Genomic DNA, 26,706 nt, shown 5'->3' with positions numbered 1-26,706 from the left:
GATTTTCAGCTTCCGTTGTTGTTTGGTTTCCTCCCTTGAGAGGTTTGTATTTTTTTCTATGCCCGTTAATAGCCTGTTAGAAAAAAATCGAAAAATCTAGTAACAAAAAACTTAATTGCTCGAGTAAGAATTTGTTGTATTGAGCTCTCTAATTTTTTTAGAATCAAATTATTAAATCATTCACCCCGAGACTGCTTTGACCGCATTTCTGAAGTCGAACATGGCAACAATGGCAACAACAAGCCATGGATTGTCTGTCTACGTGAATTCGTGCGTCAAAAACCCACTGGATTCCAGAACTGGAGCCAGTACAACTTTTGCAGAGCGCAAAGCTAAGATTTCTCGATTTGCCGTCACCGATCCGGGGCCGCGTTTTGATTCTAGCGATGAATTTAACGAAGCAGAACGATTCGACTTGGGCGGCTCACTGCCGGTGCCCGCCACTTACGAGGATGTGGAGACGCAGCTCAAACACCTGACGGACGAACACTTCTACCTCAAACTACAGCAACTCAAAGACGCCAACCGTAAGACGTTGGATGAGTGTGAGAAATTGTACCAAGAGAAGCATGGCTCGGAGGGGAAAGAGCTGGACAGTTTGACAGCCAAGGATATAGTGGAGGAAATGTTCGCCGCGCGCCTGGCAGTTCGGTCAGGACATGTCGACGGCAGCACGAGCAGCCTGCAGTTCTGCGGCGACTTCAGTGATAGAGATGCGAGAGACAGGGCACAAGACTTGTCTTCAAAGCCTCCACGCATTCCCACCAGCCAGCGTGAGAGTAACCTGTCCAAAACGTCCCCAGTGCGTAGTGCAGCTCTCCCCAGCTACTCTGGCTACTCCAAAGCCCGGCCTATGTCAGCTCCACTTCGCGGCCAACAGCCTCGGCGTGCCTACAGCCTGGATGGGGAGGACTGGCGCAATGCCATGAGGGATTCTTCACATGTCAGCGATGACGAGGTTCGCAGTGAAGGACCGTTAGATCCGGAATTCCTAGCCAGCGTGACCAAAATCCGCGACATGTGGCGCGGTTTCAAGATTGACGACTACTCTCCAGGCGAACGTCGCCACTCCTCTGCCTCCGTTGCCCGGCAGAAGAAGAAAAAGAAAGAGGAGAACGACATTGCTGACAGCTGGCGCCACAGGATCACGATCCCCAAGCCCTTCAGCATGTCCATGCGCGAAGAAAGCAAACCCAAGCAGAAGACCAAAGTTCAGATGGAGTTGGAGTTGCAGAGGTTTGAGAAGAAACGGCAGGAGGAAGAAGAATGCCAGAAAAAGTTCAAGGCACAGCCAGCCCCTGCTCACATCTATCTCCCTCTCTATGACGAGATTCAGGAGAAGAATGAAACCAGACGTCGCTACGCCAAGCAGTACTGCAAAGATATCCTCAAGTCGCAGGAAAAGCCTTTCAGCTTCACCAAGCGTGAAGAGGAAAAGAAGCAACAGAGATTTCGGTCAGCCACGATAGCGGAGAGAATCGCTCACAGTGCACAGCAAGCGAAAACCAGGCAGCCTACGTTTGTAGCTAGACCGGTGCCTGGCTTTGTGTATGATACTGCACAGAGCGAGAAGCTGATGGAGGATGAAGAGTACAGAAAGATTCGTATCAAGATGCGGGCACGTGAACTACTGAAGGAGTCCTCCCTTCCTCCGAACATGGCCCTGCATCAGAAATTGAAGGAACAACAGGAGAAAGAGAAACTTATGAAAACAAAACAGGAGGGTCAAGGCAGACGCAAGCATCGATCATCTCACAAGGTTCCCGACTATGACTTTTTGTACCGTGAATTCCAGAAAGAGCTTGCTCGCAGAAAACATGCGAGGGATCCCACCGTAATGGAGCCTTTTGACCTGGAGACCAATCATCTGCGTTCGAGTCACAAGCGAGTGCTGCGAGACATGGAGAGAGACGACAAGCTCATGAAAAGTACGGCAAAGGGAACTCAACGTCCAGGTGAGTGATTGCTTCTAAATGGCGATCTATATATATATACAGCTAAAGGATTTTTTTTAAAGAAAAGCATTGTTTGAATAACTTTGCAGGGATGTCGTTAGGCGTCGGACATCGGACATATAACGATGAAAATCCCCAAATGTCCGATTCACATTGCCGCATGTCGGTCAGATGTCCTATCGTTTTAGCCTGAGCGTGGTCATTGTCCGATGTGTACTCCATTCCTTCGGACAGCGCGATATTCGTTAATTTTCATTTCAAGATACAAATCTTCTAAAAGACCGAACGCTCTCGTGTTCAGCTGACACTGAAGTTGCCAGTGCCGCGTGCGGATCTTTTTTCTTTTGTCGGGAATTCCCGAACCGTTTGCGGTATGCGCCGTTTGGGTATAACCGTCTCGGTGCAGCGCACTGATCTAAAAATAGTGGATTATTTTTAGATCAGTGCATGCTACAGGAGTACGGGAGACAACTCCAACTGACTAAATTTGTCGTCTGCTTTTGTTTTCGATACGAGATGAAGCACTGAATTATGCCGCTGAAAACAAAACTAAAGCCTGCAAAAGATCAGCATTAGATCAAACCGATCATTTTGTTTTTCAACTTTTATCCAAATCATGCAGTTTGTAATCAAAGTAAGAGCTCTGAAGTTGTTCATGTTGGTTTCTTTTTTGTGGTTTCTTTGAAACTAAACAAATACCACATTATACGCACACTGTGTTGATGTATTTACTATATTATGTGTGTGTTCTACAGCATGCGCGCATGGGTGTGTGTGTGTGTGTGTGTGGGCACATGACTTTGGAACAATTCCATGGAATGTGTTATAAAGCTGTTTGGCGCAAATTGATAATGTCCTATTACACTTTCTGAAAGCGGTCAAATGTCCTATTGATGCTGAAGAACTCAGGACATTTGTCCTATAGGTATGAATTTGTAGCAACATCCCTGCTTTGAATGGATTCTTATTACAATGACTTTTACGACCTCCAAAAATCTGAGAAAACTGGACCGGAATGCATAGCCCCTCCATAGGAGTCTAAATTGATGACGTCACTGCAATAAAGTCTGTGGACTCCATAAAGTCTCTTATTTCTAATGCATGGACCGCGCGTAGAGCCTTATGCCATCCGTAAAGTTATAGCAGGCCCCTCCTTCCAATAAGAGTTATGGAACCGGCTATTGGAGCGTTTAAAAAGGCGGCTGCTTTCATGCCGATTCAGGATGAGAAGAAATTTGAGAAGCAACCGGATCTTTCTTGACCGCCTACATCCACTGAATCGTTACGACGACGTGGAACTGTACAGAAAATTCAGCTTTCGTCGGCAGGACATTCTTGCAATCACGGATAAAATGTAAGAGCAACTCGAACTGCCGAATGGAAAGGGCGCATTGCCGCCGGTTCTGCGGGTTATCTTGACTTCGGGTCAGTTTTTACGCGTGCGGATCTTTTCAAGATGTGTGTGGCGAACTGATCGCCGGTACATAATAATAATGATAATAATAATAATAATAATACGGGAATTTATAACATCAAACACAGCATACAGAACCAGCAAGAGAGTGACTTATACCTTAAGTTTATGGCGAGGGTACCGGAATGGATAGTTTCCAAACCACGAAAGCCAAGTTTTATCAGGAGACGGGCTTTCCAAACTGTCTGCGGCAAATGGTGTAAAACTGACCCGCCGCGAAGCATCACAAAGCTTGATGCATGCGCAGAGAAACAGGATGACGGGGAATCTCTTCCACTATCTACGTGTTAAAAATAGAGCCGTTCTTAGTTATTGCAGGCACTATTTGACCTCATGCATGCAGACTGCTGAGTTCTATAGTGCGTTTCATAGCTATGCGCTCCACAGCGCTATGAAATCCTAAAAGTATGGAGGGGCTATGCATTCAGGCCCAGGTCTTTAAAAGGAGGGAGTCTTAAAATGGGGGTAAATTTACAGAGGATATGGAATGAATAGGAAATCCAAAAAACTAAGGTCTTAAAAGGGAGGAAGTCTTAAATGGGAGGGGGGTCTTAAAAGCTAGGGGGGTTCAGCTGTAATATCAACTGTCAGTGTGCATGAATTGTCCCCCTTATAAAAGGGCTTCTGAGGTGTATGGTTGGCTCATGCATGACCTAAGGCAACAAAAAAAAGTTGTATGTTTCTGGTAACATGGCTATAAAAAATAGGGTAGGTAGGTAGAGATTTTTTTGTTTGTTATTTTGTGCACATGTGTTGTTGTTGGTCAGGGTAGAAAATAACTATACAGTGACGCAAAGAGACTGGACTTACTATACAAAGAGAAAGACAACACATTACAAAACAAATGAGACAAAAGGGATGCGGGGTTATCCCCCTTGTGTCGTCTGCCGTCTGTTACTTTCGTTTTGACCCTTTTTTTTTGTTTTTGTTTTTTACAAATGCAATAAAAAAAAGTCTAGGGTCGGCGGGAAAAAACTAGGTAGGGTCGGGTGACCAGAAACATACAACTTTTTTTTGTGTGCCTAATGCAGACATTTATTCAGCAAAAACACAAAATAAAAACAAAGGAATGTGTTTTACAGCAATTGTTAACCATTTCATGCGACTTCAAATTAGGTGGTGTTTAAAACGTTTGTTAACATTACTGGCATGTGGTAAATTCTCAGCATGAATTCTTGTTTTTGTAGACTTTCTTTAGCTCCTCAAACTCCTCATTTCCTCCTGCATATTTATGCTCTTCTGTCAAGAGACAAGATTGGTATAAATAGTTAAACATGTTACGCACACAGCACAGCGGGTACAAACTTTTGTACATATATATATCACAGTGGCATCAAATAAATTATTAATGATTAATTATTAATGATTTGCTTGTGTCTTCAATGCAAGCTGCTGGACATTTTGTCAAGATAAGTTTTGTCTAATTAGTGTTTTGTCTGTGCACTTAAGAGACCGCTGGGTATATCTATATATATATACGACTTGTGTCTGTGTGTCTGTGTATCTGTGTATTTGTGTATTTGTGTATTCGCCATGCACGGCCAAAGTTCTCGATGGATCTGCTTCAAATTTGGTGGGCTTATTTAGAGAGACCCCGGACACAACCTCATCGATGAGATATTTCAACACGTGCTCTCAGCGCGCAGCGCTGAACCGATTTGGGTTCCACCTCAGCTATTTTGGTTCCACCTCAGCTACCCGGGCCCCCATACCGACACACCAAAGCCAAAGTTCTCGGTGGATCTTTTTCAAATTTGGACACCGTATTCAGCTACACCCCGGACACAATATCATCGATGAGATATTTCAACACGTGCTCTCAGCGCGCAGCGCTGAATCGATTTTGGTTTTTGTGTTCATTTCACCATTATAAGTAACTCTTCCTTATCTTCTCATATTCTCCAGGTTTTCAGCGTTTACCTCCCTTCCTTCGTAATGGTGCACTATAGTGTGAGTGGAGCGTCTTCGGATATTCCCGGCGTTCTGTTACTGTTACTATTTTTAGAAGGTCAACGCAGTGTCCAGATCGTACATTGGACCCGTAAATTATCCTCACTGTAAAAGTGCAAAGGTCGAATCAATTTATAGCCACGCGAAAAATACACTGTCATCTATCTCTCTATAGATACGGCTTCTCTGTGTTTTTGTGTGTGTGTGTGTGTGTGTGTGTGTGTGTGTGTGTGTGTGTGTGTGTGTGTCTATGTGAGCAACACCTGTGCATTGTTCAGTTCTGTTTGTGATGTGGTCTGGCGGCTTTTGTGTAAGTTTATGTACTGGCCTTCCTTTTAGAAGCCATAACTTGCTCAGTCCTGTTTGAGTGGAGTTCGCCTCCAAAGGTGATTAACACGGTTACATTCGTCGACAAGGATGGGACTCGATATGGTCAGGAATGGCATTATGGCCACTGAATCATTTTCGTGCTGTTCCCATTCCACGAATCTGGGAGGGACCTAAGCTTGGCGGGTCCATTGTTCGGACCCGGCGAAGCCGGCGTACGGCTCTAAGTACTTCTTCCCGGCGAAGCCGGCTACCCGGCGAAGCGGGTATTCATTCTAGTATATATATATATATGTGAATGTAACGTTTTGTTTTGTCAATAATTATACGTTCCAACAACATACCTTTCTGGCTTTTTTATTCCTTAATGTGAGGATTGTATTTGTGCAGGTTATATGTCATCATCCATGGATTCCATCCCTTTGAGATCTTCTATTTCTGCTGATCTACGCACAGGAAGTCAGAGGCAAGTCATCCTTTGCATTATATACTTGCTTCTGTTTCTTCGCCAGCTAAAGCTCATGTTCACTGCCTTTTGCACTAGCGGCGGACTACGTTCAATTTCATTCTGTGAGTTCCACAGCTTGACTAAATGTAGTAATTTTGCCTTACGCGACTTGTTTTTGTTTTCATGAATTTGTAACGCTTGTTTCACATTTTTTCTTTCTTTACCACAAGCTGTCCCTGCTTTGCACACACATATTTTTTGGGATATTCTTTTCTTGCAGAACTGAGTAGAAATAACTGAGGTATATTGAATTCTAGAAATTTCTTTCTATGAATTTATCTCTTCCTGAATCTACCATATCTTCTTACATGAAATGTTAGATCAGAACACTCATGATTTACGGTTGTGTAGTGTACTGACTTTGTGAAGGAGTGACCTTGGGACTAAAATCAGCAAGTAATAGTTGTTCGTTTCTTTCGTTGCTTAGGACGCACCAAGATAGAGAGGCGAGAAGACGGCAACAACAGGAGGAGGAAGATCGTCGCAGACACATGAGGGAGACGAAACTCCGCAAATACATCTTGGAACGCAGCGACAACACACCCAGGGTGGACGATCATGTCAAGGAACGACTCAAGCAGCACAGGTGAGTTGCCAACGCCTAACAGAATGTATTATTGCGTTCTTGATCAAGGTGAACAATGACTGTCGAGACCGGTGTCAAATGTCATATTTTGATCAAAATTGAAAATAACATTCATGTATCAATTCATTTTAGTTATATATATATATTGATATTGATATTAGAAATAGGTTTTATTAAAAATGTTTTTTATTGTGCCCTTGGAGACGGGCGCAGTGGCGTGGTGGTAAGACGTCGGCCTCTTAATCGGAAGGTCGAGGGTTCGAATCCCGGCCGCGACCGCCTGGTGGGTTAAGTGTGGAGATTTTTCCGATCTCCCAGGTCAACTTGTGTGCAGACCTGCTAGTGGCTTATCCCCCTTCGTGTGTACACGCAAGCACAAGACGATCCTGTAATCCATGTCAGAGTTCGGTGGGTTATAGAAACACGAAAATACCCAGCATGCCTCCCCCGAAATCGGCGTATGCTGCCTGAATGGCGGGGTAAAAACGGTCATACATGTAAAATTCCACTCGTGCTAAAAACATGAGTGAACGTGGGAGTCTAAGCCCATGAACGAAAAAGAAAAAAAGAAAATTGTGCCCTTGTTTTGCAGACAAGCAGAGATTTCCCGTCTAGAGGAGTATGAGAGACAGCTGGAGGAAATAAAGAGCAAAGTGGAGAAACGTCCCTTGCTGTTTGAACGGGAAACACAGGTAAGTGAAAAACTACAGCAGAAGTTGCATGTATATATATATCAGAGCTTCAGGGTTTTTGGGACAGGTGGGGTCCGTTATAAAACCCCAGGTATAAACTCAGGTAGTCATTAAGGAGTAGCATACAAACATGGGACGGTAAGATGGGTTTTTGTTTTTGAGAAAAATATATATCCAAGTGCCAGGCTGGAGGATCTTGACTTGTCTGTCTCTATAGGCAATACACAAAAGCAATGTTTATTACATGATGAACACCAACTATGACTATGACTGAGTTAGTACATGTACTTCAAAAATCACTAGTTTTTTTCTCAGGTGAATTGATTTCATTTGCCAGAAAAGGGAATCATAATTGCTTAATTTAATTGAAAGACTCCTGACAGAATGATTCAATGTATGAAGCATTTGAGGCCTCCTTCTTGTGTGTGATTGTCACTTTGCTGTTTTGTTGAAAAGCAAGCTTTTGACAGGTGGTTATCTCCCCTGCACCACACTTGCCTACAATATTTCTCTGGAGTAAACAGTCTGAACCGTACTTTAAGCTTGATTTTAACGGCTTATAATGCAGCATGTCTTGGTACACACATTTAGGAATGTTAACAAGCTGATGTGTGGGTGCGTGAGAGAGAAAAAGAGAGTGTGTGTGTGTGTTTGCATGTGTGTTTGAGTATGATGTGTACCTGACATTTAACGTGCAATCTACTCTGTTCTCTCAGGCGAGTGCAGGCAAGGCTGCTGAAAAGAAGTTCAAGTCGACCTTGAAGAGTGCTGGTGTTGACGAAGACTTGTTGAGGACTCGCAGCTCTGGCGCCTCGGTGGACTACGATCGCAGCGATGAGGAGAGGGACTTGACCGTCACCAAATCCAGGGTCGGCTTTGAGGACGAGGAGTATTCTTGAGGACTGGCGCAAGTTTAGGAGAAATGAGTGGGAGTGGGTAGTTTACTCTTAACAGCTATATTTGGGGTCCTAGTTAACTGAGATAGAAAGGAAGCGCAGGGGTAGCAACTTACTTGATCAAAGCACAACCATTTTGAAGGAACTAAAACAGTGTAAGTGAATGGAAATACGTGTTTTTTTTAAAACCAAAACAGTGTGTATTATTTGAGTTATAGCAGATAAGATATCATCAGAGAGTTACAATTTCAAACCAACATCGTCAACTTCCCCTCACCTCTTCGTACACAGTGGTGTAAAGAATGTAATACATGTACCGGATAACTGTTACTTGTTATTAACATTTAACATGGCACAGAATTTCTTTGTCCACTTTTCAATTCTTCTTCTAAATGTCAGTGGCAAAGGGCTTGAACCATGTCAAATGTTTGGCTTGTACTTGTAGCTACTTTGACATTACTGTGACTTATTATGCAAAAGCCTGGACAGTCCTTTGAGCTTATATATGTTACAGTAAATTCATCAAACCAGTAAATTTGTAAATTTACTGAAATTTTCAGTAAATTTGTAAATTTCCTGGGTGTCAAACTCAGTAAATTTGTAAATTTCCTGAATTTTTCAGTAAATTGGTAAATTTACGGAGTGAATTTTCAAATTGACTGGTTTGATGAATTTACTGTAACATATACACTGAGGAAGTTCACTCAAAAGGGCTGTGCTTTGAAAACAGAAGAGAAGAGGGAGGTAAAACAATTTTTGAAAACGATGCAAATCGTTTCTTGAAAGAAAAGGGATGTGACATTTTATGAAAATTGTTGTTGAAATTCTCTGCAGCTGTGCATGTATGTGCTTCCTGTTTTGTTAACTCTGCGCCTTATGTATGCTTCATTATCACTACACGCCTTTTTGCGTGGATTTCACTGCAGCTGAATGATCCTGACAAATACTGATAATGTCTTCTAATGGTGCCAATATATCGAGCATGACTCAGTGTTGAGAGGAAAGAAAAGGACTCTGTAACCTGGAAGAATGTGGAGAAAAACACACAGATTGAAACGCATTTGATTAACGGTCAGATAATAGAATGGAGGTAAATGTATTTGTAGGGTTGAAGACGTGTGTATGTTGTCATACATTGTTTCTGATATTTAGTACATGCTAGTCCTCCGGGCACCGGCACGGTTGGCCTAGTGGTAAGGCGTCCGCCCCGTGATCGGGAGGTCGTGGGTTTGAACCCCGGCCGGGTCATACCTAAGACTTTAAAATTGGCAATCTAGTGGCTGCTCCGCCTGGCGTCTGGCATTATGGGGTTAGTGCTAGGACTGGTTGGTCCGGTGTCAGAATAATGTGACTGGGTGAGACATGAAGCCTGTGCTGCGACTTCTGTCTTGTGTGTGGCGCACGTTATATGTCAAAGCAGCACCGCCCTGATATACCCTCTGTGGTCGGCTGGGCGTTAAGCAAACAAACAAACAAACAAACAAAAGTCCTCCGGGCTGCAAGAAAAAGAAAATGAATAGTTTGTACTTATGAACATGGAGAGCTAAAATACAAATGTTGAGACTTTCTACTCCTTAGTTGTGACTGGTTGTGACTAGAAGCAAACTAGTCTTGAAGTTTGCGTGAGAAAGAAGGATCAGACTGCATTGAAGACAATTTTACATTCTAGCTTTTTTTAAAAAAAAAAAATTTTGTTTGTGCTGGCCTTGTCAGGGTTGAACTGTATCCAGCAGTACAGCGTTGGAAAGACAGTTTGAAATAAAACAATAAAAATATGAAAAAATTGCAGTAAAACAACGAAACTCAGCTTAGATGGGTAAGTGTTTTGCTGGCATTGATTGTGTTGAAAGGGAAATGTCTTTTTATTATATTTAGTCAAGTTTTGACTAAATATTTTAACATCGAGGGGGAATCGAAACGAGGGTCGTGGTGTATGTGCGTGTGTGTGTGTGTGTGTGTCTGTCTGTCTGTCTGTGTGTGTGTGTGTGTAGAGCGATTCAGACTAAACTACTGGACCGATCTTTATGAAATTTGACATGAGAGTTCCTGGGTATGAAATCCCCGAACGTTTTTTTCATTTTTTTGAGTCACTTGAGAAAAAGTGACTCTATGTAATCGGTCAGTGTTAGTCTGTCCGGCCGGCCGTCCGGCCGGCCGGCCGTCCGTAGACACCACCTTAACGTTGGACTTTTCTCGGAAACTATCAAAGCGATCGGGCTCATATTTTGTTTAGTCGTGACCTCCAATGACCTCTACACTTTAACGATGGTTTCGTTGACCTTTGACCTTTTTCAAGGTCACAGGTCAGCGTCAAAGGAAAAATTAGACATTTTATATCTTTGACAAACTTTTCTCGGAAACTATCAAAGCGATCGGGCTCATATTTTGTTTAGTCGTGACCTCCAATGACCTCTACACTTTAACGATGGTTTCGTTGACCTTTGACCTTTTTCAAGGTCACAGGTCAGCGTCAAAGGAAAAATTAGACATTTTATATCTTTGACAAAGTTCATCGGATGTGATTGAAACTTTGTAGGATTATTCTTTACATCAAAGTATTTACATCTGTAGCCTTTTACGAACGTTATCAGAAAAACAAGGGAGATAACTAGCCTTTTCTGTTCGGCAACACACAACTTAACGTTGGGCTTTTCTCGGAAACTATAAAAGTGACCGGGCTCAAATTTTATGTGAACGTGACTCATTGTGTTGTGAATAGCAATTTCTTCCTGTCCATCTGATGCCTCATATAATATTCAGAACTGCGAAAGTGACTCGATCGAGCGTTTGCTCTTCTTGTTGATAAATGTCTTTGATGACGTCATATCCGGCTTTTCGTGAAAGTTGAGGCGGCACTGTCACGCCCTCATTTTTCAACCAAATTGGTTGAAATTTTGGTCAAGTAATCTTCGACAAAGCCCGGACTTCGGTATTGCATTTCAGCTTGGTGGCTTAAAAATTAATTAATGACTTTGGTCATTAAAAATCTGAAAATTGTAAATAAAAATAAAAATTTATAAAACGATCCAAATTTACGTTTATCTTATTCTCCATCATTTGCTGATTCCAAAAACATATAAATATGTTATATTCGGATTAAAAACAAGCTCTGAAAATTAAATATATAAAAATTATTATCAAAATTAAATTGTCGAAATCAATTTAAAAACACTTATATCTTATTCCTTGTCGGTTCCTGATTCCAAAAACATATAGATATGATATGTTTGGATTAAAAACACGCTCAGAAAGTTAAAACAAAGAGAGGTACAGAAACGCGTGCTATCCTTCTTAGCGCAACTACATGTACTACCCCGCTCTTCTTGTCAATTTCACTGCCTTTGCCATGAGCGGTGGACTGACGATGCTACGAGTATACGGTCTTGCTGAAAAATGGCATTGCGTTGAGTTTCATTCTGTGAGTTCGACAGCTACTTGACTAAATATTGTATTTTCGCCTTACGCGACTTGTTCTTTGTAGCTTAGGCATCAGCCCTTTTGCTGTAAATCTACCTGTACCAACTGTGATACATTCATACTGTAATAAACTATTGTGAACATAATCTTTTCGTTATTACTTTCTTTTGTGTCAGAATTTGACAGATGTGTATCAAATAGCTTGTCTTGTGTTATTTTTCTGGGGGGAAATGTGTAGAGACTACTGCCATTCATCCTGTTTAGGCATTACAATTACTTACTTGTGCTGATTTACCTTAGGAGTTTGCTGTTTGTACATACTTCATTATTTCATAGTTTCAGCTGTTTTGCCACTGGATATTGTGAAAGTAATTAATTGTGTTTTAAGTTTTGTCTTGTAATACTTGATCCACTTGTGAATTGTTATTGTAAACTTTTGATGTATATTTATTTACAAATCTGTCTAATCACATTAGACGCTAATTACACATTAACATGCTTCCATTTGAAACTTCGAGGTCTCGCTCCGTCGGGCTTCAATTAGACATTGGGAGGGCGTTAATCCACGATGAAGACCTCGAAGTTTCAAATGGAAGCATGTTAATGTTATTGTAATTCAATCTGACGACGATCTCTTTCCTGCTTTCATGCGGTTGTAAACAGACAGAATTGGTTCTGTTCTGTTCACACACTACTTTTAGTCCACCTACCTGCAAGGGTCAAGTCCCAAGAAATATGTCTGTATTCCTATCGTATCACTCTGCTCCTGTTTTGTTTTCTTTCACACACATTTTCCCTTCTTTTTTGACGGGTTTCTGGACAGCAAACTCCAAAACAAATTCTTTCATCACAAAAGCGATCTTTGGAATTGACTGACGTAGTCCGGAAGAATTCATGCATCAACTTACGTCACGTATTCGACGTCATCACTTCGCATACCTTATGGTCTCGGTATCTCGTTGGCCTTCATATTTCCTACTTGTAAAATGACCCTCAAAGCTAACCGAGACTAGTTGAGGCTGTATCAATGCGCCTCGCCAGCAGGTTGTTAATGGATTATTTTGCGAGTGGTTATCGACAATTAATGACCGGTAATTTTTAATGAGTTGGGACATTCTGACCAATCACAGGATCTGTTTCATTAAAACGCAAACTTGATTGAATTACAATAAGGAACAATGACTGCCGTGTATGTGTACATTAAGGTTCATCGTTCTCTCATGCTCACAAGTAAAATGCTGTGTGTGCTTTTGTCCTTTCATCTTATTCTTTGTATGTAGTTTTCTTCTCAAAAGAGAAAAATGTATGCAGCATATTTGTTCTGCGTATGATTGTAATGTTCAGTATTTTCATTATTCACATTTGATGACTATAATAGATGCAAGCACATAATTGTTATCATTTATTTTTATTTTTATCGTAATAAGTAGATTGTTAGAGGCGGAGTTTTATAATTGGGAAAACAGTATATGTTGAATAAAAAACAATCATTGTCGGATTTCCTTGTTTTGAAAGTATTTTGATGAATGTTGATGTTTCTTTGCCCATGAAATCAAAAATGTCGTAGATTAGTCAATGTGTTGTATACTTCCTGATATTTCTTGATCATAGTAAAAGTTGCTTCTTCAGCTCTGCTATCAAAGTTGTTAAACCTTTGAAAGCATTCCACATTTCCAGTAAAGTGATACCATGCAATTGAATGATGAAACAATTGAAATACAGACCATCAAATTACAACTTTTTGAATATATATATATACAGTAATAATAAAATATAATGTATCTGGTTAAAAAAAATAAACAAGATAAAGCAGGGCACAAGTAGTGCACAACTAAACAAGTAAGAAAAAACATCAACACACACTGCGTTTTCTTCTTGCTCTGAGAAATAAAAATAAAAATGTGCAGCAATGTTTGATGTTTTTGGTAAGATATAAGGTGTTCAGACGTATGAGAGAAATGCAGTCTGTGATAAAATTGCAAGTCTTTTTAGTTACATTGAAATAACTTACATTTTAGTTTTCTTAATACACACCTATAACAATGTTTTAGTTATATGTACATGTAGTACTAAATATTGAATAAAATTGTCTAAAAAAAAAAATTTGTGTTTTGAAGACTTTATTACTGTATGCAAGCACAATGGGTATTTTACAGTTTGTCCATCTCTTTGTCATTGCCAGATACATATCAATTGATTTAGAAAAATAATATGTGCACACAAAACGGTTACACATCTAGTACTATTTAACAGATATCCACAATTTCACATCTGTTTTGCAAAGCTTTTGTGCACAATTAACTTTCCCACTGCTCGAAACAAGTTCTATTTTGATTTTATTTTAGTCATATTGTGTAAAAACACACTTTGCAAAAGCCAAGAATTTACACTGATATTGAAGGGGGGAACACGAACAGACAGGTGAGGCAACATTGTACAGACAGGTGAGGCAACATTGTACAGACAGGTGAGGCAACATTGTACAGACAGGTGAGGCAACATTGTACAGACAGGTGAGGCAACATTGTACAGACAGGTGAGGCAACATTGTACAGACAGGTGAGGCAACATTGTACAGACAGGTGAGGCAACATTGTACAGACAGGTGAGGCAACATTGTACAGACAGGTGAGGCTACATTGTACAGACAGGTGAGGCTACATTGTACAGACAGGTGAGGCAACATTGTACAGACAGGTGAGGCAACATTGTACAGACAGGTTATCCAACATTGTACAGACAGGTGAGGCAACATTGTACAGACAGGTGAGGCAACATTGTACAGACAGGTGAGGCAACATTGAACAGACAGGTGAGGCAACATTGTACAGACAGGTGAGGCAACATTGAACAGACAGGTGAGGCAACATTGTACAGACAGGTGAGGCAACATTGTACAGACAGGTGAGGCAACATTGTACAGACAGGTGAGGCAACATTGAACAGACAGGTGAGGCAACATTGTACAGACAGGTGAGGCAACATTGAACAGACAGGTGAGGCAACATTGTACAGACAGGTGAGGCAACATTGTACAGACAGGTGAGGCAACATTGTACAGACAGGTGAGGCTACATTGTACAGACAGGTGAGGCTACATTGTACAGACAGGCGAGGCAACATTGTACAGACAGGTGAGGCAACATTGTACAGACAGGTGAGGCAACATTGTTCAGACAGGTGAGGCAACATTGTACAGACAGGTGAGGCAACATTGTACAGACAGGTGAGGCAACATTGTACAGACAGGTGAGGCAACATTGTACAGACAGGTGAGGCAACATTGTACAGACAGGTGAGGCAACATTGTACAGACAGGTGAGGCAACATTGTACAGACAGGTGAGGCAACATTGTACAGACAGGTGAGGCAACATTGTACAGACAGGTGAGGCTACATTGTACAGACAGGTGAGGCAACATTGAACAGACAGGTGAGGCAACATTGTACAGACAGGTGAGGCTACATTGTACAGACAGGTGAGGCAACATTGTACAGACAGGTGAGGCAACATTGAACAGACAGGTGAGGCAACATTGTACAGACAGGTTATCCAACATTGTACAGACAGGTGAGGCAACATTGTACAGACAGGTGAGGCAACATTGAACAGACAGGTGAGGCAACATTGTACAGACAGGTGAGGCAACATTGTACAGACAGGTGAGGCAACATTGTACAGACAGGTTATCCAACATTGTACAGACAGGTGAGGCAACATTGTACAGACAGGTGAGGCAACATTGTACAGACAGGTTATCCAACATTGTACAGACAGGTGAGGCAACATTGTACAGACAGGTGAGGCAACATTGAACAGACAGGTGAGGCAACATTGTACAGACAGGTGAGGCAACATTGTACAGACAGGTGAGGCAACATTGTACAGACAGGTGAGGCAACATTGTACAGACAGGTGAGGCAACATTGTACAGACAGGTGAGGCAACATTGTACAGACAGGTGAGGCAACATTGAACAGACAGGTGAGGCAACATTGTACAGACAGGTGAGGCTACATTGTACAGACAGGTGAGGCTACATTGTACAGACAGGTGAGGCAACATTGTACAGACAGGTGAGGCAACATTGTACAGACAGGTGAGGCAACATTGAACAGACAGGTGAGGCAACATTGTACAGACAGGTGAGGCAACATTGTACAGACAGGTTATCCAACATTGTACAGACAGGTGAGGCAACATTGTACAGACAGGTGAGGCAACATTGTACAGACAGGTGAGGCAACATTGTACAGACAGGTGAGGCAACATTGTACAGACAGGTGAGGCAACATTGTACAGACAGGTGAGGCAACATTGTACAGACAGGTGAGGCAACATTGTACAGACAGGTGAGGCAACATTGTACAGACAGGTGAGGCAACATTGTACAGACAGGTGAGGCAACATTGTACAGACAGGTGAGGCAACATTGTACAGACAGGTGAGGCAACATTGTCTGGTTCTAAAGTTCCACTGATGTTTGAGATACAAGAGACTTTCATGTGTAAAAAGGAGAGAATGTGTGGTGCACACAAACGCACACTCTTTGGATCAGTAGCAATTATAATGGTAATTATCTTGGGGGGGGGGGGGGGGAGATTGTCCTTGATGTCACAACTGAAGGCTGTGTAAGATCTTCAGTGCCAGTTGAGCCAGGTCGGTGTCTTCCGTCTTGTCTTTGAAGTCTTTCAGCAAAGCCACCAGAGTTGTGTCATTCTGTGATCATGCAGATAGTTTGTGAATTTAGGCACATTGAATTGATTGCAGTCCATCACAGTGAATTATTTCAACATAATTCTCTTTGACCTGCTTTCAGGCTTTGTTAATTCTTTTCTTTCGAAAGAATATGAACACAGTTTGATCACAGTCCTTTTTTTTTAATATGCACCAATATCTGACATAATGTTCAAATAATCTGAAGTTACAAAAACAATAACATCATGCTGAATTTACACTAACGAGTGAAACGCCACTAAAGGCAGCAAAGTCACATGTTGTCAGTAACTATAATCGTTATTGCGACCACAGATTAGCAGCCTATGGTCATTTATGTACAAAACACGTTGCATTCAATCTCCTAGGCTGGATTTGATTCAGACAGGCTGTTCAGGGGCCTACCTTGTGTATGGAAGTGACAATGAAGAACTTAGTAGTGTGATTAATAAGTACATGTACTGTACGATAGAAATACGTACCTTGATGAGCTCTCGATTCTCCTCCGAAGATGAGAGACCCAGAATAACTTTAAGCGGTTCTATCTGTTCAGTTGAGTTGTCTGTTTTCAGAACTTTCTTGATGAGATCCAGGGCTCCTGTGAGGAAAATGTTGTTTGTAATTACATGTACTTGACAACAGAACTAGCTTCACGAGTCACATTATTACACTCTGCTCACAACCACCGCCCGGCATCTCTATACTATTGTTTTAGTCTGGCACTGGCAGTGGCTTGCCCTATCAAACTATGTACAGCACGTGATAATCACATCTCTCTCTCTCTCTCTCTCTCTCTCTCTCTCTCTCTCTCTCTCTCTCTCTCTCTCTATCTGACTCCCTCTCTGCCCTTCAGTCTCGTTCCCTCTCTGCCCCCCTCCCCTCCTCTCTCTCTCTCTCTCTCTCTCTCTCTCTCTCTCTCTCTCTCAAATAAAATTTGATTTGATTTGATTTGATTTGATCTCTCGCTCTCTCTCTCAGTCTCATGCAGCTGTTCTCACGAAGACATTCACGAACTCACCTCTGGCCATAATTTCTCTTCTGTAAGGTTCCTCTGCTGTCAGTTCCGTCAACGCGTGCAGGACCTTGATGCATGCACCACCATCTGTGCCATTGCTTCCACCTCCCTCTGCAGTGTATTCTGACAGCTGATCCATCAGATACTCCACCTCCCCCATGTCCAGAATGGTCAACATGTTAAGCTGGTCTGTCAGAAGGTCGCTTAGAGTCGTAGAAGCCTCTTTTTCTGCGACACAGAGTGGAAAACATCAATACGCCATACCGACTGAACTTTACCTAATATCATGCATACCCCCATTCAACTACCCAACTACCCTATCAAACAAGCTACCAACCCATACTGTGAACTACAAAATCAGTTATAATTCAGTGCTAGTATTTGATTTATATTGTATAAATCACGCCCGCTCTGCCTTGGACAAACTCGAAGTGTCCTTAACATGCAAATGGCATTTCAAGTCACGACATCTATATTTGAGTCTACTTCAATAGACAAAGGGAAAACATGGCGCATCCTTCTTCTTCTTCTTCTGCGTTCGTGGACTGAAACTCCCACGTACACTCGTGTTTTTTGCACGAGTGGAATTTTACGTGTATGACCGTGTTTTACCCCGCCATTTATGCAGCCATACGCCGTTTTTCGGAGGAAGCATGCTGGGTATTTTCGTGTTTCTATAACCCACCGAACTTTGACATGGATTACATGATCTTTTTCGTGCGCACTTGGTCTTGTGCTTGCGTGTACACACGGGGGGTGTTCGGACACAGAGGAGAGTCTGCACACAAAGTTGACTCTGAGAAATAAATCTCTCGCCGAACGTGGGGACGAACTCACGCTGACAGTGGCCAACTGGATACACATCCAGCGTGCTACCGACTGAGCTACATCCCCGCCCTGTGGCGCATCCTTTATTGTGAGATAAATATCTTCTCGAGTCGTCGGGGGGGAAGGGGGGGGGGTGTCTTCGTAGCACTGTAACTAATATCTTTGTTTCTCAGTGTCCAACAGTTGGCCTGTTGTTGTCGTTGTCGTCATCGTCGTTGTCGTCATCGTCGTTGTCGTCATCGTCGTTGTCGTCATCGTCGTTTGTAAATGTATATTATGGTAGTGCTACTCCTTCGATCGTTGCCATTTTCTTCTTGTGGAGCACGCCGTTATTATAAAAGTTCAGTCCCACGGAAGCTTACTTGGACTGTCAGTTTGTTCCAGCTGCTGAAGGAGACTTGTGACTTGTGTTGCGGTCTGCTCGTTGTCTCTTGCCTGTAGGACTTTCACTACCTCCCTCAGTTGTCTGTCTCTCTGCAAAAGTCTGCCTCAGAGTTAGCCGTGGTTAACAGTGTTGTGAAACTACAGACGTTGAAGTGAAGATATATGAATAAGTACCTGTACATATATAGTCTAAAGGAGATTTTCATCAAAGGAGGGATCTGCCGGGTCAGGCTTGCAAATAGCTGACCCGTGTATTTATTGTATGAAAACAGAGAGAGAGAGAGAGAGAGAGAGAGAGAGAGAGAGAGAGAGAGAGAGAGAGAGAGAGAGAGAGAGAGAGAGAGAGAGAGAGAGAGAGAGAGAGAGAGAGTAGGCCTAGAGTATAAAACGGCCCAACATTCGCTCCCAGTGCTCCTTTTTGCGTCTTTGTTTATTGGGATTTTCAGCGAGAAAAACTGGTGTTGCAGGTAAATAAAATAAAAATCACTTACCTTACACACTTGCCGGTTGACTGGGTCTGCAAGCAGGTGGGTGATCAAGGTGACAGCAGATTGCTTTTCCTCCTCTGACCGTCCACTGGACGAGTCCAGTACAGACACCAGTGTCCCCATCGCACCTGTGTGGCAGTCAAACACACACACTATAAGATGTCCACGCACAGGCACTAAGTCAGGTGAATTAGGACAATTAGGGTTGTTTTGTTAAGTTCAAAGTGTCAGTGAAATTCTCCTTTGATCGGTATGTCAGAAAATCAAAAAGTCACTTTAAGACAGATTCCTTGCCGGAATGATTGGTCATTCCTAATTATCAATGTTGTTTGGCAGATGGCTTGCGCCTAGTCTAAACTGCCTGCATGCAGAGCGAAGATGTGTGTGCATTCTGACTGAAAGGTGCGTTTTGAGTGGCATGGATACAGCCACATGTACAGCAAGACAAACCAGAAGGCAAATAAACCGTACTTTTCGGGTTCGCTTTTAAACTTGGAAAACACAAAAACAAAACACACACACACACACACACACACACACAACACACACACATACACGACACACACACACACACAAACACACACTACACACACACACACACACACACACACACACACACACACACACACACACACACACACACACACACACACACACACATTTTGGTCAGTGTTGAAAGCGACTAAGTTCTATAATCATAGGACTGACAATGCCTTTTGTTCCACTAGAGTTTCTGATGAGCGCAGACGAAATCTTTTCTTGGCAGTCTCCAACAGCCCTGTTCCAATAAGGACTAATTTACTCAGCATACAATCCCATTTTTACCTCTAGCGATGAACAGTTTTCTGTTGAAGTCATCCTTGGCCAGCAGAGCCAGGCCACCGAGTACCTCTGCAGTGACCCACATGCGGTGGAAAGGTGTCCGTGCCTTGACCGCTCCCTGCACATTGTCCAGGAAGAACTGCAGCATCTCGGTGTCCAGGCGCACCAGGTCCAGCTGACTGACCTCTACCATGTAGGCCAAGGTCATTAGTGCCACCGACTTGACCACTGAAATGGTCAGCAAGGCGAACATCATTTTGATGATGTAACTTTAGAAACATAAGGGTTAAGAAAAACTGTCGTTCATCGCTGTAAACACAGACCTCGAATTGCACGTGATAGTTGCATTGACGTTTAAAAGGATAGGTGAGTCATAAAAAAAAACTCTTTTGTCTCGCTTTGCGTTCTCCCCCGGTTTGCCTCCACCCCGAGGGAAAGGTTCGAAATGGACGCTTCAGGTTTGAGTGATTTGGATGCATAGGCGGACTGAGCTCCGAATTCTTTGCCATTGCAAGTCTCAGCTAGTAAGGTTGGTGCCTCTTCTTTGGTTTACCGTGTATGCACGAGGCTGTTTCTCTTTTCATATGCATGTTGTAAGTTCGTATACGATTGAAGATGTGGTCTTATTGCTTGTCGTAAAGCGTTGGACTGCACAATAGTCTACTGCCGGACACGTCAGACGGTGTGTGCCCTTTGGAACATATTAGTTTATTACTTTTATTTTGCGCCGTTTGCTGCATGTCCGTGAACCGCACATGCACTTTTACGGCAGAGTGGTTCGCGGGGGAGGGGTGTGGGGGTAAAAATAAAACATGGTTGAGCTCTGTACAGAATAATTGTTTGCATAGTCACAACAACCCGAACAACAAAAATGTCTGCACGTTAGAATTTCAGAAAGAATTTCAGAAAGACTTCTTGACTTTGGAAAGCCAGCAGCAAAGGTTTGGGCTCGTGACAGCGTTAGAATCATTGCCGAAAAACGTTAGGCTTGGAACTATATAGATCGATCTGTTATTACTAAACCTCATGTAGGCGTACAGTATAGAATGGAGAACTGCTTACTCAGACTGTCGCTCCTTTTGCTGAGGAACGGGACGATGTCTTGTGCGATGTCCAGCTGTCTGACAATGGGGACAACATCCGGGTGTCTCAGACAGTTGTGGATGGTGCCCAGGGATGTGAGAAACACGTTTCCCTTTTCCTGAAAGTACGACAGGTTATTATTGATGAATATCACATATATACCAGCGTAGTACGGAACAATGATGAATTTTTAATTTTAAGTCTGACGTTACGATCAAACCTCAATGAAAAGCATAGCTCAACCTGTACCAGACCCTTCCTGCAGGAGCCTTGTGTCAATGAAAAGCATAGCTCAACCTATACCAGACCCTTCCTGCAGGAGCCTTGTGTCAATGAAAAGCATAGCTCAACCTATACCAGACCCTTCCTGCAGGAGCTTGTGTCAATGAAAAGCACAGCTCAACCTATACCAGACCCTTCCTGCAGGAGCTTGTGTCAATGAAAAGCATAGCTCAACCTATACCAGACCCTTCCTGCAGGAGCCTTGTGTCAATGAAAAGCATAGCTCAACCTATACCAGACCCTTCCTGCAGGAGCCTTGTGTCAATGAAAAGCACAGCTCAACCTATACCAGACCCTTCCTGCAGGAGCCTTGTGTCAATGAAAAGCATAGCTCAACCTATACCAGACCCTTCCTGCAGGAGCTTGTGTCAAAGTGTTGGTCGATCGAAGTATCCCACGCCTTACGGTAGTACTTGTACCATACAGTGAGGCTACAGGAGTAGGATATTTTGATCGACCGGCGCTTTGATATGAGATAAGATAAGAATACTTTAATGTCCATTTTCATTGCATCGCATTACTCATAACACACTGACAATAATCAAAAGCATAATCGTACATAAATACACTTCTAAGATTAATTTTTACATAATCATTTAAATGATGAGCAACATGTATATATCACTGTATTTTGTTTGTTTGTTTGCTTAACGCCCAGTCCACCACGAAGGGTACGTGATATCAGGGCGGTGCTGCTTTGACATTTAGCGTGCGCCACACACAAGACAGAAGTCGCAGCACAGGCTTCATGTCTCACTCAGTCACATTATTCTGACACCGGACCAACCAGTCCTAGCACTAACCCCATAATGCCAGACGCCAGGCGGAGCAGCCACTAGATTGCCAATTTTAAAGTCTTAGGTATGACCCGGCCGGGGTTCGAACCCACGACCTCCCGCTCATTGGGCGGACGCCTTACCACTAGGCCACCGTGTTGCGATATATATCACTGTAACAGACGCTTTTAAACACAGCGTACCAAAACACAAGCTTGATGCAAGCTTCTGTGATCCTTACCAATGCTTCAGCAGACATGTATGTGATGTGTTTGATGTCCTCAACCAGGTCGTGAAGAAAGCCGCTCTGGGCCAGGCGAAGGCGGAACTCGGGCAGGTTTGAAGTGCAGTTCAGAAAATGGCTTCTCAATACATAGAGACACTTGATGTCAAAACTCGTGTTCAGATTTGACAAGGGCGGCAACTCGGTAATGTACGTCTTCCCAATTTCCAACATTATCTTGTGATAGAAGTCCACCCCTTTCTCCACGAAACCCACGGCGATACAAAAACGAAAGAAGTCGTCTCTTGCTCTGGTGACGGAGTCGTGTACCTGTGTCTGCACGCCCATTTTGCACAGGTATTGGAACAGCTGCCTGTAGGCCTGGGGGTTTTCGTCCAGGAGGTTGAGAAAGTCGATGACGTTGTGGAAGTGTGGTCTGAGCTGGGGATGTTTCTCGTACAACCTGTACACAGTCTGCTGGTCCTGCGGGGACAAATCATGTCCGCCTGAAATGACAAGAGAAGTTACTGTATTGACATCTGATGGATTTGTATTTCTGCTTCGTGGGAGCAAAATGTGAGGGACTCTAAAGGACTGGTAACAACCAGCCAAACAAGAAAGCAGCCAGCCAACCAAACATTGGATCAACAGAGGATGGTCTACACGTGTATCGTTTTCTTATCTCAAATTTGTCTTTGGCAATATTTTTGTAATTTAATCTTTAACTGTAATACAATACAAAGTATTTTCACTTCTGAAGATTTAAAACCAGATGAAGTTTGTCAAAACACTGCGAATCAGTAGATACAACTTTGCCTATTTTGTGACCTGATTGGTTGGTATGCACGCGGCTTCTGCATAGGAGGGCCTTGGTGGGCGACATGTACAAACATATCTAATACTTTTGGCCAGATGTTGTGGTGCTTGGTGTATCTGAAATTCGTATAGGAAATCATCGGTGCTTCCCGCCTTTAATGCAATTCAGGACAGGTTTGTGAATTGGAAGGAACCCAATGAATTTCTGATTAGTTTTGTGGGTATTGCTGACCTGCCCTTTCTCACAACATGCACATTTTATTGACGGTGACCATTGCAAGTGAATTGAGCAAAATGCAGCAGCAGGAGAATCGAGGACAATGGAGGCGTCTTGCACATCATTGTCAATAAGTTCACGTTAGTTCCAGGTGGAAGTTCGTAGCCGTTAAAACTGTAATCTTGGTTGGTACTCTATCCTTTTTTTGTCTACAATAAGTCCAGTGGCCATTCTTCAAAGCAAGTGTTTTCTATCCAAGTCCATGCATAAACGCCGTGGGTTTGCTTAGTATCGTTCTAGTCACCAAATTAGCCTCTCACTGTGTACAACGGGATCGAGTTGTCATTCTAACTGATACTCTAAGAAATTCAAAGAACTACTTTTTAGTTCGCTGGAAAATTTAAGAGAAAATACAACTTGAGAGCATAACTTAAACGGATGCACTGATTTTTGGTTTACCCTGTATGTATACAAGTGAGAAGTCACACCAAATACAGAGAACACTACATCTATAACTCACTGGGCAGTTGCAGAGGAGGGTCAAATGAAGTCCCTGTGCCTGTGTCCATGGTCAGGTGTTGACCGCTACCTGTTCTGTTTCCCTGCAGGGTTGACTTCTTCCCCCTTCAGGACGGTGACGTAGATAAACACCTATTAGACTTATTAAGTCCTATACATTGATGAAAAAAGTGTTGTGAAATCTCTGATTAAAAGCGTATTATTCTAGAATGACGATGCCGATTTTTCACTCTACAACACGACACAGTTTTATCAAATGTTGTGCTGTGTGTAAAATCCCTAGATTAGCACTAAATGTCAGTGACGGGAACACACAATTAGTCACTTGCGAAATGTTCCTTAAATCTACTAATCAGAGGTAATTAGCCATTTTTGAAAATGTATGACGCCGCCGTGCCAATGTTAGTGCAAAAGAAATGAGTAGAATTCGCGCGCGCGCGTATGTGTGTGTGTGTGTGTGTGTGTGTGTGTGTGTGTGTGTGTGTGTGTGTGTGTGTGTGTGTGTCTCTCTCTCTCTCTCTCTGTCTGTCTCTGACTGTCTCTCTCTCTCTCTCTCTCTCTCTCTCTCTCTCTCTCTCTTGTTTGCGTTTTGAATGTAACTTCTCCCGTGGCATAATTATATACTTATCAAGTCAAGTGCATGTGTTTTCAGGCGTAAGGAAACCTGCTTGTGTGACTAATTACGAAATGAATAATCTACTCAGCCTAATGTTGATCGTTCTACAGGCATTTTGATTTTATTGAGGCTGAGTTAATAAAAACACAGCAACCAAAAATCTGAAGATGAGACTTTAGCTAAATCAGTCAAAGCATTACATAAAGAATCGCAAAAATGTAAGATATTGTGTACTCACTCAGTTCTAGTCGCAGTGACATCAGAAATCAGTTTTCGAGAAGGCGAGTTGTGTCACCTGCGCAAAAAGATCCCACTCAGTAAACAAATGTCTGGAACTGGGAATACCCAGAATTAGAAATCATAAAGTCTCGTCGGCTTTAGCCTTTCTGGAGAACGAGCTTGAAAATCTTGTATTACAATAAGGCAAAGGGAGAAGGATTTTTCGATCGACCGTCGCTTCGATACAAGTCCCTGTGGTTGTAACGCAAAGTCCAACTTTCGGTGTTAATGTGCAGTGATGGAATCTGTTGCGAGCGTCCTAGAGCGGCCTGGCACCACCTAGTCATGCAGAATGAGCAACTCACACGATCTGTGTTGCGAGCGTCCTAGAGCGGCCTGGCACCACCTAGTCATGCAGAATGAGCAACTCACACGATCTGTGTTGCGAGCGTCCTAGAGCGGCCTGGCACCACCTAGTCATGCAGAATGAGCAACTCACACGATCTGTGTTGCGAGCGTCCTAGAGCGGCCTGGCACCACCTAGTCATGCAGAATGAGCAACTCACACGATCTGTGTTGCGAGCGTCCTAGAGCGGCCTGGCACCACCTACTCATGCAGAATGAGCAACTCACACGATCTGTGTTGCGAGCGTCCTAGAGCGGCCTGGCACCACCTACTCATGCAGAATGAGCAACTCACACGATCTGTGTTGCGAGCGTCCTAGAGCGGCCTGGCACCACCTAGTCATGCAGAATGAGCAACTTACTCACACGATCTGTGTTTCATAGCGTGTTGAGTACTCATGCATATATATTCTTATAATATGTGGTCGATTTCAGGACTGATCGATACAAATCGAATGCCCGAAGAAGCATTCGGGAATCCCCATGCTTTCTCAGAAAGGGATGTGTGTGTCCCAGTATAAGGAAGCAATCTTATTTTTCGACTGAGAACCGGATCCCTTTCCGCCGTGCACATGAACTGCACACACACACACACAGACACACACACACACACACACACAGACACACACACACACAAAACACACGCAGACGCGCGCAAACATATGCACACAAATATGCGTACACACACACACAACACACACACACACACACACACACACACACACACACACACACACACACACACACACACACTTACACACACACACACAACACACTTACCCACACACACACTCACTTACACACACACACACACACACACACACACACACACACACACACACACTGTTTTGCAATCATTTCGATCAAAAACTAGGCTGGCAAAAAGCTGTGTGAGATGATCATCTCCAGCGTATATGACATCAATGTCATTCGTCGTCAGAGGAGGATATCAATCATATCAAATTGTAAGTGTCGTATCCAAGCATTCGTTCTGCTATTTCTGGTTCGACGTAAATAACGCCTGTCTTCACAAAATACTACGTACAACATTAATCTACATTTTTGCTTTTTTTCAATAATCTTATGGTTAGATTTTGCTAAAAAGTTATGTCAGATGATGAATGAACCATGGGGAAAACAGTTATAGAAAAAAAATATATGTAAAAAAAGATTTTATTTTTGGGTAGCGTGACTCACGCTTCCAATATTTTGTTTTCTGTTTGCTGAGAACATGTGCTTTGCCTAAAAATACTGACCAATCAAATTCATGTCACTATGCTTATAGCCACGCCCAAACAAGTGCAGCAACAGTTTGACACTGAAGCGCTGTCCACGTTTTTTTTTAAACGCACGAAATGCGCGGGATTTGAGAGGCGTTTTGCGCTCGACATTTTCCAAATAAGGATATCCTACTATGAGTACTACGCTGGAATACTACAATGAATTTTCAAACGGCTACACTGGCTTCGTCTTTCCTGATCGAAAGGGGGT

General features: G+C 42.8%; 3 protein-coding genes across 4 annotated transcripts in view; 1 reads left to right on the top strand and 2 right to left on the bottom strand.

The window, feature by feature from the left end:
- Positions 1 to 8,304, bottom strand: part of LOC138953022 (uncharacterized) — a 31,217-nt gene extending 22,913 nt beyond the window's left edge. Inside the window, exon 1 of the mRNA XM_070324791.1 lies at positions 8,173 to 8,304. The gene's annotated coding sequence lies outside the window, so the exon portion shown is untranslated. The remainder of the gene's footprint in view (positions 1 to 8,172) is intronic.
- Positions 191 to 13,559, top strand: LOC138953019 (protein FAM161B-like). Its single transcript, XM_070324787.1, has 5 exons — positions 191 to 1,955; positions 6,097 to 6,172; positions 6,642 to 6,800; positions 7,393 to 7,492; positions 8,209 to 13,559. The coding sequence occupies exons 1-5, from the start codon at positions 221 to 223 to the stop codon at positions 8,389 to 8,391; spliced, it is 2,253 nt and encodes a 750-aa protein (XP_070180888.1). The 5' UTR covers positions 191 to 220; the 3' UTR covers positions 8,392 to 13,559.
- A 2,830-nt stretch (positions 13,560 to 16,389) lies between these two features.
- On the bottom strand, positions 16,390 to 25,119 carry LOC138953020 (uncharacterized). 2 transcript variants are annotated; one of them, XM_070324788.1, is made up of 10 exons: positions 24,830 to 25,119; positions 23,977 to 24,080; positions 22,442 to 22,929; positions 21,122 to 21,260; positions 20,063 to 20,287; positions 19,241 to 19,365; positions 18,728 to 18,839; positions 17,541 to 17,765; positions 17,005 to 17,120; positions 16,390 to 16,525 (listed from the first exon to the last, which is right to left on the bottom strand). In XM_070324788.1, the coding sequence occupies exons 2-10, from the start codon at positions 24,023 to 24,025 to the stop codon at positions 16,421 to 16,423; spliced, it is 1,584 nt and encodes a 527-aa protein (XP_070180889.1). In that variant the 5' UTR covers positions 24,026 to 24,080; positions 24,830 to 25,119; the 3' UTR covers positions 16,390 to 16,420. The 2 variants fall into 2 exon arrangements, with proteins under 2 accessions (XP_070180889.1, XP_070180890.1); XM_070324789.1 differs by lacking the exon at positions 24,830 to 25,119 and having other exon boundaries at positions 23,977 to 24,195.
- Positions 25,120 to 26,706: the final 1,587 nt, after the last annotated feature.

The sequence above is a fragment of the Littorina saxatilis genome, linkage group LG17 (genome assembly GCF_037325665.1).
Source record: "Littorina saxatilis isolate snail1 linkage group LG17, US_GU_Lsax_2.0, whole genome shotgun sequence".
Lineage (NCBI taxonomy): Eukaryota > Metazoa > Mollusca > Gastropoda > Littorinimorpha > Littorinidae > Littorina > Littorina saxatilis.
Note: the sequence above shows the minus strand (reverse complement) of the source record. Positions and strands in the feature narration are given on the sequence as shown.